Source organism: Bos indicus x Bos taurus, chromosome 12 (genome assembly GCF_003369695.1).
Source record: "Bos indicus x Bos taurus breed Angus x Brahman F1 hybrid chromosome 12, Bos_hybrid_MaternalHap_v2.0, whole genome shotgun sequence".
Taxonomy (NCBI): domain Eukaryota; kingdom Metazoa; phylum Chordata; class Mammalia; order Artiodactyla; family Bovidae; genus Bos; species Bos indicus x Bos taurus.
In genome coordinates, this window is record NC_040087.1 from 25,509,179 (window position 1) to 25,525,240 (window position 16,062).

The 16,062-nt window shown below is 40.3% G+C and overlaps 1 protein-coding gene across 11 annotated transcripts in view; it reads right to left on the minus strand.

The window, feature by feature from the left end:
- Positions 1 to 1,858: 1,858 nt before the first annotated feature.
- Positions 1,859 to 16,062, minus strand: part of NBEA (neurobeachin) — a 673,417-nt gene continuing 659,213 nt past the window's right edge. For all 11 annotated transcript variants that reach the window (XM_027557433.1, XM_027557431.1, XM_027557423.1 and 8 more), the window contains 4 exons: positions 9,386 to 9,487; positions 6,795 to 6,991; positions 5,531 to 5,682; positions 1,859 to 3,725 (listed from right to left, as the gene is read on the minus strand). In XM_027557433.1, coding sequence (XP_027413234.1) covers positions 3,635 to 3,725; positions 5,531 to 5,682; positions 6,795 to 6,991; positions 9,386 to 9,487 — 542 coding nt within the window. In that variant the 3' untranslated portion in view covers positions 1,859 to 3,634. The remainder of the gene's footprint in view (positions 3,726 to 5,530; positions 5,683 to 6,794; positions 6,992 to 9,385; positions 9,488 to 16,062) is intronic.

Here is a 16,062-nt window from a genome sequence, read left to right on the forward strand (position 1 = left end):
ACAGTCCAGTGACACTGTAAGAAAGGGAAGACATCTCTCTCCCTAGCTTCAAAATACCAAAAAAAAAAAAAAAAAAAAAAATTGGTTAGGGGCTTCCCTGGTGACTCAGTGATAAAGATCCCGCCTGCCAATGGCAGGAGACACAGGTTCCATCCCTGAGCCGGGAAGAATCCCACATCCCTTGCACCACAGCTATTGAGCCTGCACTCTGGAGCTCAGGAGCCGCAATTTCTAAACCCACCTGCCGCGGCTCCGGAGGCCCGCGGGCCCTCGAGGCCCTGCTAGGCAACCAGAGAAGCACCAGCATGAGAAGCCCCGGCACTGCAACTAGGGAGGAGCCTCACTGCTCCCCGGCGACTAGAGACAAGCCCACACAGCAACCAAGACCCAGCACAGGCAAAACCAAACAAATAAAATTATTTAAAAAAAAACACATTTTGGGAAAGGTCACTGGTAAACCTACCCCTGACCAAGCACCGGGGTCAACAGAAAAGGGGGTGATGTGGTGGGACCAGGATGGAACCATGAGGTCCCAGGGGTTGAGTGCCAGGTTTAAAAAAAGTCACATGATAAGTAGGGGAGGAGGAGGTACCCCCAGAAAACCCACAGCAGATAAACAGGGAAAGCGACGCCAAACAGGTGAAAATGAAAGGCGCCCCCTAGACTGTGGAAGGCGACAGCCACCTCGCCAAAGCTCAACTTAGGCTTTAAAACACCCCAACGTAGAGACGATTAGCCCCATTTTAACTGACGAGAGAACTAAAAACTTACTTCCAGAGTGAGGAGTCGAATGACGCGACCCAGCCCTTCTTTGGTTGAAAATGCCCAGAATATGAGAAGCTCTTAAAACTCTGTTGGCGTCGCTTCTTCCGAAGGGATGAAAGTGGGCAGAGAGTAGGAGTTTAAGGCTTTGAATAGTCCTTCTTTTACAGCCTTGGGCACCGCTGGCATTTGGAAATTCCCGGTACCTTCACGGGAAAGGCCCCCGGCTGTGGACGCCTCCCGCGTTTTTGGCAGTCAACGTCTTTGCAGCAAATAATTATGCTGCATAATTAACTGGCGTAAGGCGATTTTGTCGTAAAAGATGACCTAGCTGACCGTCTGATACACAGAAAAGGAATCACGACAGTCGATGATTTGCCCCAAGTGTTACATTTCTTCTTTTCAAGCACATTATGTTGGAGGAGAAAGAGGCTGAGGGTCTGGAAGGAAGGTGCAGACTGGGACTCACATCTCCCACAAAACTCTGGAACTTCTATCAGCGGAGCTGTGGCAACACACCAGTGGAGCACACAGCAGTGTAGAGGCCTTTCACTACCCAGCACAGAGCTCAGTGACAAATATGCATCCTAGAACTTGAAAAGTGATCATCAGTACCTCTTTTAATGAAGCAAGAGACTTTATGGAAAAAGCGCAGTGCTGAATGAGGAAATAAATCAACAAGCAAAAAAAAAAAAAACAAACTACAAAATACTATGAACATAAGACTTAGGAGACAAGTGTTTAGGTACAGCCTCCAAAGTAAAATCAGTTATTTGAGCAGTATTACCATGAATCTACACACATTTTAAATGTATTAAAGTGTTTGTATTTTGCCATTACTTAAAAAAAATTTTTTTTTAATTAAAAAAAAAAAAAAAAGATCTGGTTCCTTGGGGTTGCTGGTGCCCCAAACCCCTGCCAGATGGTCAAGCCAAGCAGCTCAAGTTTCAGCAAATTATGGACCATCATTAGGACTCTAGTTCATGTTCATAGATGCTCTAGGCCTTTACATGAGGTGACACTGATTTCTTAAACTTGTAGGACAACATAATGAATGCATGTAAGTGAAGTGTCCAATGAAATGTGGAACAATCAGTGAATTCTTTGCATATTTTATTTTTCTTTTTTTGATTTCCAACTCACACACATCTGGCATATTTTACATCTTTGCAATAAAACATGGTTACAATAGCTTAAGGAATTTATATATCCAAAATATTTCACCATGATCTCAAGATGAAATGAACTTGTCTTCCAGATGTTCATTATCCTCCCAATTCTAAGCTACAAACTCAAGATATTGCTTACAGCCTGGTGATGAATAACTTAATCATTACGCCGATTCCCCAGAATTTCAGAATCTCATAAATACAAACAACAATGAAGAAGGAATTCAGTGCTAAAACTTACTAGTACAAGGTGGATAACAAATAAGTAATCACATCAATAAATAATGATATGTTTCTGGTGCAAAGTGCCAATACAAAGAACCCATTATCTTGTTTTATCTTTTTAAATAAATGACTGCAAGTGAGTGTAAGTTCTGAGAAAATTACATTCCTGTAACATGCCTCATAGCCCTACCGACACAATATGTACATCTATGACGATACGGTCACCAAATATACAAAGAAGAAACATGAATAAAGTGTATATACCCCTGGGTGTATAACTTGATCAGTACAATGTATGGAAAATCATTTGATAGCGTCATTTTATATCATAAAAGATGAATTGCCTTAGGCTAAGAATGTGGCTTTAGGTGAGAATTTCACAAGAACCTAAAAGAATAACTTCAGTTATTGTTATAATAAAGTCTGACTTATTTATTAAAGAAACTAAGCTATTCAAGAACCAAAGAGAGAGAAAAATTAAAAAACAGCAAAAAAAAAAAAAAAAAGTTAGCATCAGATCTCCTCCCCTAATGTACACACGCTAAGCCAGCAGGATGAGTCTGGAAGAGTTGTCCAGGAGTTGGGAAGTCATCACTAAGGAACTAACAATCGGGATTCCTATTTATACAATAAAACCAGGACCTCATCCCTAAGCCCCCTTTCTGCTGTGTCTTCAAATTATGAAGGGTAGGGCTGAATTTTCTTTGTATAAAGTACCCAAAAATGGCAAATAATGGCTTAGTATCCAAATGCTTTATGAGCAAATTTCACGTAGAGGGATGGAATTCAGATTAAAAAGTGCAAACTATATTTTGGTGAAAATGTGAAAAATTATCGATTGAGCCCAAATTCAATCCTTTCATACAAACGGTGTCCTTGGACAGATCTTACTATTCCCTACTGTCAGTGCGCCTGTTCCATCAAGACATAGGGATTAAAGAACATGCAAGTTGTAACTCCACAATAAAATTAAGAAACGTTTTGTTCTTTATACAAGGTTTTACTTTTACAAAAGTATCCCTTTAAATAAGATGCATCTGATGTACAAAGTATCAAACGTGGTTTTTTTTTTTTTCTTCTCAGCTTGAAAAGAGGCTGGAAATGGGATGCAGGTTAGGTTCAAAGCTTAAACTTTGTAACAACTGGACACAAGGTTCCTCAGAATTGTCAAAAGTCTCTTGTGACACGTCCTACCACCTTTTCTCAATAAACAACAATATATGAAATAATTACCAAAACATCTCCTAATTCATATAATTTACATGATATAAGCTTGCCTGGTAGCAGCTGGTGTTCAGTCGTGAAAAAACACACAAAGTAAAATGGCTGCTGACTACAATGTACAGCTATTGCTGGGTGTGATGGAATGTACAAACGGAGGTCGATGTAGACGAGTTTTTCTTCCACCAGAGATATTGCCTTTCCATGCAGCACTTGTGCTCTCAGCTTTAACTTGGCTTTTGGTTCTTCATTTGTCTTCAGTATCTGTTCTGATGCTCATAATGCCACCGATTAAAATCTATATTAAAAGCTACAATGCTACCAGAAGCCATGCCAGTGATCAGAGTCCTGGAAAAGCAGAGACAATAGTTAAGAAAGACACAAAATCACTGACATGGTTCTACTTTACACTAAACAATAGCATGATCTCAAAGTTCACCAAGTTTTTGTTTTGTGTGCCCTGAGACAGGATTAAAATTTATTCTTGGTTCTCCTGAGAGACGCTGCCTCAATCCAACACCTGGACCGCTGGACCAAGTGTTATCAACTTGACCCCACAGCTCATCAGATGAACACCTTTCTGAGGACAGCATCTTCACTGTATGTTTATCTGTCAGTTTGTAACTCATGTGCACGTACTTCTGTTTGAACATATCAGGGGCATTATAAAACACCAAGAACAACTGAAATTAGGGATGAGCTTGAAAAAGGAATAGAAACTTGACTAGTATCTTTCCTCACTCCTCCCGGGAGATGCTAACACGAATGCAGCTTTGTCTGTGCGCTCATCTACTAGAGAGTATATGAGAGGATGAGTATCTCATAAAGCCCTTCCTGCCCTCCGCACCCCTCGAGAGGAGCTCATCACTTCCTGTTCCTGTTCCCATGCTCCTGCCTCCCTCATATGTATTTATTATGATTATTGGAGCTTCTTGGGATTGGTGGTCTTGTTTTATCTCCTCCAGACTGTGCACAGTCCTTAATATATGATGGTGGCAGCAAATGTTTGCAACATGAATACATGAAAGGGATAAGAATGCCAGGGGAATCTTGAAATACTTAAGAACACAAATTATTTCAAATACTTTAGAAACATGAATCTATATACAAATAATTACACAGTAAGCCACTTCCATTTTTCACGAATATAGACTCTGCTTAAATTTTCTTAAAAAAAAGGTTGAGCTGCAGATCAAATATCTCTTTCCCAAACTAACTTAAATTTTATTGCTTTTCTTGATGACTTCAGGATCATTTTACTATAGTGTGAAGATACTTTATCATGTAAATCTTAATATTCATACTATTTTAAAACCAATACTTATAAAGAATACATATACACATAGTTGAAATGAGTTGCTTAATAAACTTTTCTTATTTCTGTTATATAGCAAAAATGAGAAATTATTTACCATATTAAGATCATATAGTTTTAATTTGTTTTTTAAATTTAGAAAATTTAGGCTTTGCATTCCAAATATTCATTTCACCTTATAATAAATGCAAAGACAAATTTTAGGAAATAACAAAATCCTGTTGCAAACTGAGGAATAACAGAAAACTATATTACTTTGTTAACATTCTTATTGATTCCTTCCAAGTAAAGATTACAGTATCTTAGGGCAATACATAAAATACCACAAAATAACATAAATGAGAGATGTGTGAATAAGCAAATGGGAGGTGAGACTGTTTCAAGTAACCAGTGCCTTGTATTTGTAAAACAGAGGCCAGCTGCAGTCTGCACTTTGCATTTGGCTGCATTTAGCTAGACCTATGCCTCAAGCCAAGACTCTGCTAAAAAAATGTGTGTCTTTCACATTATGGAAGCCAGGCAGGCCTGTCTGAGACCAGGTAAAGATCTGAGAACAGAGAAGTTGGTGGGGATAACTCTACGTCTTGGAAAGTAGATGAGTCTGTTTTTCTCCAGACTCATTTCTTTATTTTTTCCCCTTATTCTCTTCCTGTTTCCTTCTTACCAGTATCCTTTCCTAAAGTACTTACTCCTCTCCTCACTCTGCCCTTTTCAACAATAGTCCTTCTTCCATCTGGATGCTCGAGTATTTTTCATTGCACATTTCACCCTTGGTAAAATCTAAAGAACTTTCAATGACAACTCTTGACTGATCACATTTCTCCCCGACATGGCTCACCTCTGGTCATGGGATAAATCCATTGCTCTAATGCCAGCATCACAGCCAGGGTAAATGTACAGCTGCTTGAAGTCACAGGCCTGCCAGACCTCCACCACACCATTGTCCCCTCCGGTCACCAGGTTCTGCCCATCACTACTCAGGAGAATGGCCTTCAGACAAGGTAGAAAAGCAACCATTTCTTTCAGTGTTTCCCAAATGACCAGTGGTCACTACTGAAAGGCACTTGCCACAGGTCCCTTGTCATCATCATCTACTTTTAGCCATTTGTCCAAGTTTTCCAAAGTCTAACCCATAGACTTCCCAATGTAGAATTTATCAAAGTAAGTCTTACACAAAGGATCCTTTAAAACCAATTTAGGTTACAAAGTAACAGAAGTTCCAATAAGATTACCAATCTAGTCCAGAAAGAACTTGAGAATTAAGTAACATGATGTTTGTTAAGTTCTGAATACTAACAATGTCAAGACTTTTTAGAACAAATTGCAGAACACATTTCAAAACTGTTTTTTATAATGATAAACCAGAAATTCCAATTCATTTCTGAGTGATGGGCAATTCAGTATGTAATTTTGGTACAGGGTTTGAAAGATAAGTTTCTATGACAATAAACTCACTTTTAAGGTCAGGAGAGTGCAGTGTAGGAATAGCTTTTTGTCAGGGGAGTTTAAGAAAAATCTCCCTCAGGGTCTAGTGAGGGAGTGAGTGAAAGTTTCTCAGTCCTGTCAACTCTTTGCAATCCCATGGACTATACTGTCCCTGAAATTCTTCAGGCCAGAATACTGGAGTGGGTAGCCTTTCCCTTCTCCAGGGGATCTTCCCAACCCAGGGATCAAACCCAGGTCTCCCTCATTGCAGGTGGATTCTTTCCCAGCTGACCCACAAGGGAAGCCCAAGAATATTTGAGTGGGTAGTCTACCCTTTCTCCAGTGGATCTTCCCGACCTAGGAATTGAACTGGGGTCTCCTGCATTGCAGGTGGATTCTTTACCAACTGAGCTATCAGGGAAGCCCCCCTTAAGGGTCTAACCTCTAATCAAACTACAGCTGTCACCTTCAAAGTCTAATTCACTGAGTTAACTACTTGAGATTAAATGAACCCTGGCTTTGTTCAAAGCATCATCAATATGAATTTATATGTTTTTATAAACCAGTACACATTTACCTGAATACCCGAGAATTTCTAGTACGAGTCACTGAATGCAAAATAGTCAATCTTTAACCTCTTGGCTCAGTCCCTAGTTAGACTCAACATGCAGATTTACCCGTGTTGAATCGTTGATCTCCATTTGAGCCAAAAGTTTTCCGTTGATGCTGAAATTGCTGAATCGCCCTCGTTCATAGTAGATGATACAGTGGCCTTCACTGGAAACAGAAATCAGGCGTGGAAACAAGCAGTTTTCTGGTCCTTCGAGGGCTCTGAGCAAATCTCCAGTGATTGTGTGGACGAGGCAAGGGCCCTCTGCAGAGTAGGGAACAGCAATGGCCACTCATGTTACTCTCACAAACCCACAATTGGCACCTGAATATACACTCAGGTTTGTAGGAAGAGGCAGAAAAGAAAACTATGCTGGCAAGAGCCAAGCACTGATGTTAGATAGCAACAGACAACTGTTATGTGACACACACATGTGTCTTCCAAACTTTTCATTTGGTAAATACTTGCTCTTTTCCTTCATAGGATAATACTCATTAAAAGAGGATACAGTCCATACATTACATGAGAATAAAAGAGACTGTATGTCCCGCAAGTGTTCTCATGTGTTTAGAAAATTTTTCTTTACAAAGTTTGGGAGAATTATCAAAACAGTTGCTAAATTTCTTTAGTATCATCAAAATTTTAACACTGTGCCACATAAAGATACATTACTGTCAATGTACCTTTTCTATGGTCTATATATAAAATGTAAAAGGCAAAATTGAGAAAATTAATCAAGTAATTCAGACTGTAGGAACATTGTTTCAAATAAATGAAGAATGAGGCAAGAATGTAAAAGTAGTATGGGGAATGATTTATTTTGCTTCAACTGTTTCTCTCCCCCGCCTCAGGCAGAAACAGCGCTGAGATAAAATATTCACTGCTGCTGCTGCTAAGTTGCTTCAGTCGTGTCCACTCTGTGCGACCCCATAGACGGCAGCCCACCAGGCTCCTCTGTCCCTGGGATTCTCCAGGCAAGAATACTGGAGTGGGTTGCCATTTCCTTCTCCAATGCATGAAAGTGAAAAGTGAAAGTGAAGTCGCTCAGTCGTGTCCAACTTAGCAACCCCATGGACTGCAGCCCACCAGGCTCCTCCGTCCATGGGATTCTCCAGGCAAGAGTGCTGGAGTGGGGTGCCATTGCCTTCTTCAAATATTCACTAGCCAAGTTCATAAAAATAATTGGTTAATATAGTTTGGTATTACCTATCCAAGGCAATGGCACCCCACTCCAGTACTCTTGCCTGGAAAATCTCATGGATGGAGGAGCCTGGTAGGCTGCAGTCCATAGGGTCGCTAGGAGTCGGACACGACTGAGCGACTTCACTTTCACTTTTCACTTTCATGCATTGGAGAAGGAAATGGCAACCCACTCCAGTGTTCTTGCCTGGAGAATCCCAGGGACAGGGGAGCCTGGTGAGCTGCCGTCTATGGGGTCGCACAGAGTTGGACACGACTGAAGCGACTTAGCAGCATATCCTTTAGAAATACTCCAAAAAACTTTATATGAATTTTATTCCTATTTTTCAATCAATTGATTTCAGTAGATATATATTTTTCAAAACAAGTTATATTATGAGGCTATACCCAAATTTTTTCCTGATTACTAAAGTAATAGACGTGCATTCCAGAAAATATGAAGAATTAAAGAGAAAAATAGCAATCACTTGTAATATCAACCATCATCTATAGAAAGTTACTGTTTTTTCCCTATGCGTATTATGTGGCTTGTGTTTTCCTTTTCTTTTTTTTTGCTTTATAGAACAGAATGACGTTATACATATTACTACTAAAACAGACATTAAAAGACACTTATTGAAAATACCTTTTGTATTCCTCCCTGGGTTATTTACTCTTAAATACAAAAGCAAAGTGTCCCTGTGTGTTCAGACATCACATCTTCTATGTATAATAGCAGTCAGAATAAGGCCCTAGAAACAAAATCTGATCATCTCATCATCTTGCTAAAAACCTTCGATGGTTTTCTACTATGTTCAAAACAAACGCAAATTGCAAATCCTTATGCCTCGGGTCTCCCGCCTCTTCACCCTTCTGTCTCCTCACCTCCGTGGTGCCCTCAGCACACTCAGCCCCTCTGGTTTTCTTTCAGTTTCTCTTAAGCATTAGGCTCCTTCCTGCCCCAGAACCTTCCATGGAGAATTGGTATCTGAGCCAGAATTAGAATCGAAGTTTCCTGACTTCTCCCGAAGCAGTACTTCTTCCATAAAAAGCCAAAAGAACTAAGCCATCATATTTCCTCTCCCACCTACCCAACCTTGAGAAGAAAGGACTAGTGGAGGGGGTGGACCCAGGGCTATGTCTGGTGAACCGCCTGAGCCCCCGTGATCCCCTTGATCACGGCTCTCTCCCCCTTGGCTTCTGAACGTGATTTGTAATGACTGCATCAGATGCGTGTGCTACAGTTTGATTTACCAGTGTTCTGGCTAGAATGCCGGTGACCACAAAGTACTTCATAAAAATTTACATCTATCTTATATTAGTACTAGCAAATATTAATAAAACTAAACAGCTGCAAAGAACCTAGGGATTGCATTTGTCTACGGAAAGACTCCTCAAGGAAACAAATCACAAATCATGGTTAACTTGTGAAAACAGTACAGTTTTTAAAGACCTAAAATGAAAGAAATGTCTCCTGACCTTTAGCACCACTGATAACAAGTCCAAGTTCTGCACAGACAGAAACGCAGACTACTTCATGGTCATGGCCCGTGAGGACAGCTCTTGGAGCAGGATAGTCACCTGGAAGGGAACAACAGCAGTGAGTGTCCACAGACCAACAGCAGGAATGAAGGGTTCTACCATTAAATCGAACACTTAAAAATAACAATCATTAATGTTTAGTAAGGGCATTTACTATTAATAGCTGTGTGACCATGAGGCAGTTATTTAATCTCTCTGCTTTTTCCTCATCTGCAAAATGAGGAAACCTACTGTGCCTACCACACAGGAAGCTTTTGCTGTTGTTCAGTCACTCAGTCGTGTCCAACTCTTTGTGACCCCATGGACTACAGCATGCCAGGCTTCCCTGTCCTTCACTGTCTCCCAGAGCTTGCTCAAACTCATGTCCATTGAGTCGGTGATGCCATCCAACCATCTCATCCTCTGTTGCCGCCTTCTCCTGCCTTCAATCTTTCCCAGCATCAGGGTCTTTTCCAATGAGTTGGCTCTATGCATTGTGGCCAAAGTATTGGAGCTTCAGCTTCATCATCAGTCCTTCCAATGAATATTCAGGGCTGATGTCCTTTAGGATTGACTGGTTGGATCTCCTTGCAAGTCCAAGGGACTCTCAATAGTCTTCTCCAGCACCAGAGTTTGAAAGCATTAATTCTTCTTTATGGCTCAGCTCTCACATCCATACACAACTACTGGAAAAACCATAGCTTTGACTCAGGATGCTTAGATGATGGCTAAGTCAACAAATGTGACCTACTTATAACATCATGATAGTGGCGAGAAATACTTTTTTTTCTTCTGATTACTGTGAAGAAATAGAAATCAAGCTTGCCAAAACATAGGAGGTAGGTACAATTATTTTTTCTATTTTATAGAACTCCAAAGCTTTGAAAGGTTGTTCAACTTACACAAGTTCATATAGGAGCAAGTGTTGGAACTGAACCCAGAGCTAGGTAATTTTGCAACACTTGCTCTTACCCCTTTAAAAATGTTCCTTAAGATCTTCAACAAAACAGGCTATGGTGCTTTGATTTTTTTGGAGATGGGAATGGAAAGTAGTAAAGCAAAGAAGAGACAATCAGATGATCATCTTAATTCTCCATCTGACTTTGGTGCGATCCTAGCCAAGAAAGAGCAGCTGAATATTCTGCATCAGCATTCTGACTGCCAAGTGCTTTGCCCTCTGTACTGAGTGCATGCCTTCTAAGTGACAGGTCTTCTCAGCGGGTTAGGAGTTGGGAGTATAAAGAAGACGTACGCTGTAACCTGGAATTGCTTAGAACACATCCAACCACCATGGCACATCTTCCACAGGTTGACCACTGGAGGCACTCAACAATGACAAGTGTGAAGAACAAACGTGGGTGCACAGAGCGAAATGGGATTAAACAAAAAAGCAAAAAGAAAGAAAAAAAATCCACAAATGAATGGAGAGAAGCAGAATATTGGTGAATAAACTGCATGCCTGTAAGACTGTGAGAAGGGCCAGCAAAACTGTGAGGGCTTCTTGCCCAGCGACGTCTTGCTGGGAAAGTCATTCGGAGAAGCCACTTTCGAGATGGAGATGAGGGATTGCTACAGTCTCCGTACAAAAGTGTGGAGGAAAAGGAAACAACAGAAATGCAGACAGGAATTTTGGAAGGTGCATTGGGTATGCTGCCATCCTGGGTACAGTCTGGAGTGGCTGCTTTGGTACAAGGGAGAAGAGAGCCAGTGTCAGCTGTACAGGATAGGATATGAGGACCCAACAGACTCTGAAGTGAAACTCTGTTGAAGGCAGGGTGCTCAGAAGAGGGCCATGAAATGCTTATTAACAATTAACATCTGCCTATTCATGTCAGATCCAACAAATATTTATCAATGCCTTGTAATATCCAAACTATTTCCACTTTTCATTAACAACGTCACACTTATTAATGCCTTATATTGCCTCTTTAATTATTAAATAGTTCCAGCAAACTTGTATGATTTTGTTATTCATCTTGGATGTATTGTTTAGTTGATGCTACAATATAATTTCAGCAAAGAGCAAGTATTATACATAAATAAACCTTTGTGCATATATAAAAATATCATTATTTCATGTTGTCAGTATCATTTGACCATCACTTTTTCTTGCTTGAGAAGTCATGTTGTAACTTGGCCTTGTGACTGCAACTCTTCCAGAATTCTTGGTATTTATCAAATTATGGTCTGTGTATCCTGGGATCTGTGGCTATTTTATTGAGACTGAAAAGTTCTATGAAAAATTTTAAATTTCAGATTTACATTTTGATGATACTCTATATTTTTAACCAGTTGTAAAGATGAAATCTTTCTCCACCATCAAAAATCTATGCTGTGGCAATTAATAGTTGAAATGCACTTAAAGATTACGATGAGCTAATTAAGTCAATGTTTCTCAAACTAGATTCAAGGAGTCCAAGAACACATTCCTTAGAGTCAGAGATTTTTGGGGGGTTAGTAATAATTTTGTACTTTTTAAAAGGGGTCAGTGTATTAGAAAGTTTGAGGAATATTATTGTAGACTATTTTTATTGATAATTAAAAAATTCAAGTTGGTAGCTTCCACACAACTATGCGTATTTTCATTTGCTTTTAGATTAAAAACATTAATTATTTATTAAATATTTATAGCATATATAAGGTTAAGAAAATAAAATGAATTACCTTGTACTCACCCCCAGCTTAAAAATATAGACTATTACCAATGGCTTTAATGTCCCCTTTCTCATACCTTAGAAAATATTAAGACTTTTGAGAAAGTTCTGTATTTCTCTCCTGTTCACTCTGCTTCACCTGGTTGTTGGGTCTGTGATCTTTCCTTTAGGATGCCTGAGATCCTGCATGCTAGCCTGCTTTTCTCTGTGAACTCATACTTTTTTCTGGATCAGGCTGAACCCCCTCCTCCATCTCATCTCTCAGAGAGACGTCCTACACTTCCTGGGCTGCGATTCCCTCACTGTGAAGGAGGCGGTGGAGGAAGTGAATGTCCAAGGGCTGGAGCTTGTGCCCCGCTCCTGGGTCAGCCACTCCCCTGGTAATGATCCAGCCCTGGGCAGTGCTCTGATTCCTGCCCCATGTGGCAGGAGGGAAGGCTTCAATAGGTCATGCATGGAAAATTCTGTGAAGAAAGTACATAATGAAAGCGTTCTACCCAGCAAGGTACTCAATACTCTTTCCATCTGCCAATATCTCTTCCTTCAGACCCACTGGTGTTCTGTCTCCCCAAGAACTGCTCACTGTTTTCTGTGAGTTTCCTCACATCCATCAGCTTCCATTTTGTGTTTGAGACATTTCTTACCTAGATGGTGAGTGGGAAGGGAAGCTAAAAGCCCATGTTAGTCTGTCATTTGATTCTAAGTTTATGCTTCAAAGATGCCCTATGTTTCCTGGCAAAATGAGGATTAATTACTGACAAGATTTTATGTGTAATATCATCCTTAATTTTTCTAAGTGATTATTTTATCTTGGAGAGACTGATGAATTAAACATCTTACAATTATATATTTAATAAAATTTATATAGTTTTATAAACCTTTCCCCTATATGCCACAGAAAAAGTTAAAGGCAATCTAGTTCTATTGCAGGAAATTTTTAAAAATGTATAAAAATAGTAAACATATTCCTTAAGTATGTAATACATTTTCTATGAGGAAGTAAGTTTTTCCAAGGCTTACCTCTGATTTAAAAATTTTAAAATGTTTTATTTTTCATTACAATTTCCCCAGGTCATTTGAGTAAACTGCGAAACTTAACTATTAGAAGATTCTGTAGGGCCCCTGAGAAGCATGGTTTCCTGCTTTCAACTACAGAAGAGTAAATAACATGTTGTTCTGGGGTTTTGAGTTGGGGAATCTGCAGCGGCAGCGGGAGTGGGGGTAAACATATTCCCTATAATTCATTTCACTGCCAGGGACAGATGTCACCCACCCGGACAATCATTCACAATCCTAGAAATATTCCGTCAGTGTCACATCACAATTGATGGATGTAGCTGAGGGTCAAAGGGCGCCGTGCAGAGGGAGGTGCAGGTGAGACCTCTCCTCTGAGGACCAGAGCACCACTGCCCTCCTTCCAGAGTCAGTTTCTCAGAAGAAGAGCTTTCTGTGTGATGGAATTACGATGAATGAAAAAAAAGAAGTCCGATTTTAAGATTCCTCCTAAGCAAGTATTTGGAAAGAGCAAATATACCAGGCTTACAATAAACAGATTCCATCTCATTTTTATCACAAGTCATTTCAATATTTTTTAAATGGATGATGAAAAAAGTACAAAGGTATCCGATGCTGCTATCCACATAGAACTGACAAAAGAGCCTTTCAGCGTGATAGGCTGTGGCTTTCAGACAAGTGATCAAAGTAAAGATTACTCATGGTCCTTATTATTTTAAACCTCATTTACGGGACTACTGATATGCAGGAGAAGCTTGAGTTCTTCTACATTAGAGCTAAACAAAAACAGCAGAGATTTTCTGTGATCCTTAGTGTGCTTCTGCTGGAGTCAGAAAATGAACCTCCTGATGATATATGACATTCAGATTTTATCCCTGGCCTTTGTGGGGTCATTGCAGAATCACTGCAGAAAGTATTTTCAGTCATGTTTATACCTATATAAAAATGATGGATTTTTGACCTGAGTTTCCAGAATAAGAGATTTCAAAGGGTGTAGTATTTTCATCAGGGCTCTCTGATTTCAAGATTTATTTTGGAAAAAAAAAAATGATGCTAGACATCATTTTAGTCATGAGGAGTCCCTTCTTGAGACACTGTGTCCTTGGCCACCTGAGGGCCTGCTGCAGAGGTTTGTGGCCCAAGTACTAGAAACACCTGGGCCTGCATTTTCCACAGGTCACAAGGTAACCCACATAAAAACATTTCATGGGTTGGAAAAAGTCCCATGATGTGATTTCATTTTATCACGCACTCATGGAGTACTTGAAAAAAAAAAATAGACGATAGATATAAACCTATCTAGTCATTAAGTCTAAGTTATTCTTTTTCTTCTTCAGAGAGGGCACTGACCACATTTTCCCCTGAGCATTGCTGTTTCAGGGCAGATGTCTGTCCTTGAAGTCCTGAGCCTTCAAGACTAGGATCTAGGTCACAGTACTCAACTGTGCTACCATCCTCTTCCCCAAATAATCTACAGTTATCATCCGCCTGCCTTTCCCCAGGAGGTGCGATTCTGCATGGTGCCCAGAGATCCCGCTGGTATAGATCCAAGACACCTGGATCATGAGAGCACATTAGTCACGTCTGTTTCTTAGATTGCTTCTGGCTCAAGACAAAGACTCTTGCAGCCTCAGTTCTTTAAAGGGGGAAGGAAAAGCAGAAGCTGAGTGGCAAGCAGTCCTCTTCTTAGTCGAGAACCCTATTAAGTCTCCAAATGTTGGGCTGAGGGCACAGGAGGAGGTCTCCTGCAGAATGGGCCCTGTACTAGGGGCGTTACATTATGGACATTGTCTTTTGGTCCCCAGGAAACCCTACAAGGTAAGAATTATTACACACGTAACTACACCTCCTCTCAAAGTTATTACACATGTACCTACTATTACTACTACTAAGTCACTTCAGTCGTGTCCCACTCTGTGTGACCCCACACCTCCTCTCAAAATATATAATTATATATATTATACATATAATATCTTTAGGTTATTCTTTGTCTAAGCTTTCTTCATCCTCCATAGCACCACTGGTTAGTGGTGGCTGTGGAGCTGGGCACCAGGATGGTCATTTGAAAAGAAGGCTGGATGCAGACAAAGCAAGGGATGTGATTTGGCAGATGTTTAGTGATAGGTTGGAGCTGGCAGGAGTGTCAGTGTCCAGAGCTGAGGCTTACACAATGGGAGCCCAGGGAAAAGATGTGTGCACAGCTGGAGTCTCCTTTTCAATGGGCTTCTCATTTTATAGTTTGTTTTGCATAATGCTCAAACGTGAGCTAAAGCCTTGTTTTTCAAAAGTGAAATTGAAAAAGCACAATAACAAGCTCTTACACATATGACTCAAAGTGTATTCGTAGATTTGATTTGCAAAGATGAACAGTAAATTCTCTTTCAAAGTTTCCTGTTGCTATGATTAAAAAAAATGTCAACCAGCTCTCTATCCAGCACCTTGTATCTGGTATAGACATTAAAACCACATATTTTACAAGCAGACTGGATTTGGAGCCGAGGCCCTGATGTGTTTTAAGTGTCTGCTGAAGAGACAATGTTGACTTGCCCTCTTGTGACTATCTCGTTGGAAGCTACCGCACGTAATGAGAAATGTCAAGTCCCAAGATCAATGAAATTTGGGGCTCCAGGGATTCAATAGGAATAGCATTGATCCTTTTAAAGAACACCGGTCAGAGATGGGCTGTAATATATTGTAGAGAAGGGCTCAGGAGGATAAGCGGCCAAGTCCAAGATACCTGCCTGACAAAAAATTCAATCAGCTTTGAGCACAGATTGCCTGCTCCGCTCGCCTTCCTTTCAGGCGGTCGCCTGCTTCCAATTAAAGTGCGCAAATTAATTTTTATCACTTCCAAATTAGTTTCACAATTTGTGTAAGAGTCTGCTTCAGATCAAAGCGTGTGTCCTTCACATCTCTGCAATTCTGTTATCTCGTCAGGCACCTATTTACATCTACAGGAAAATTGTC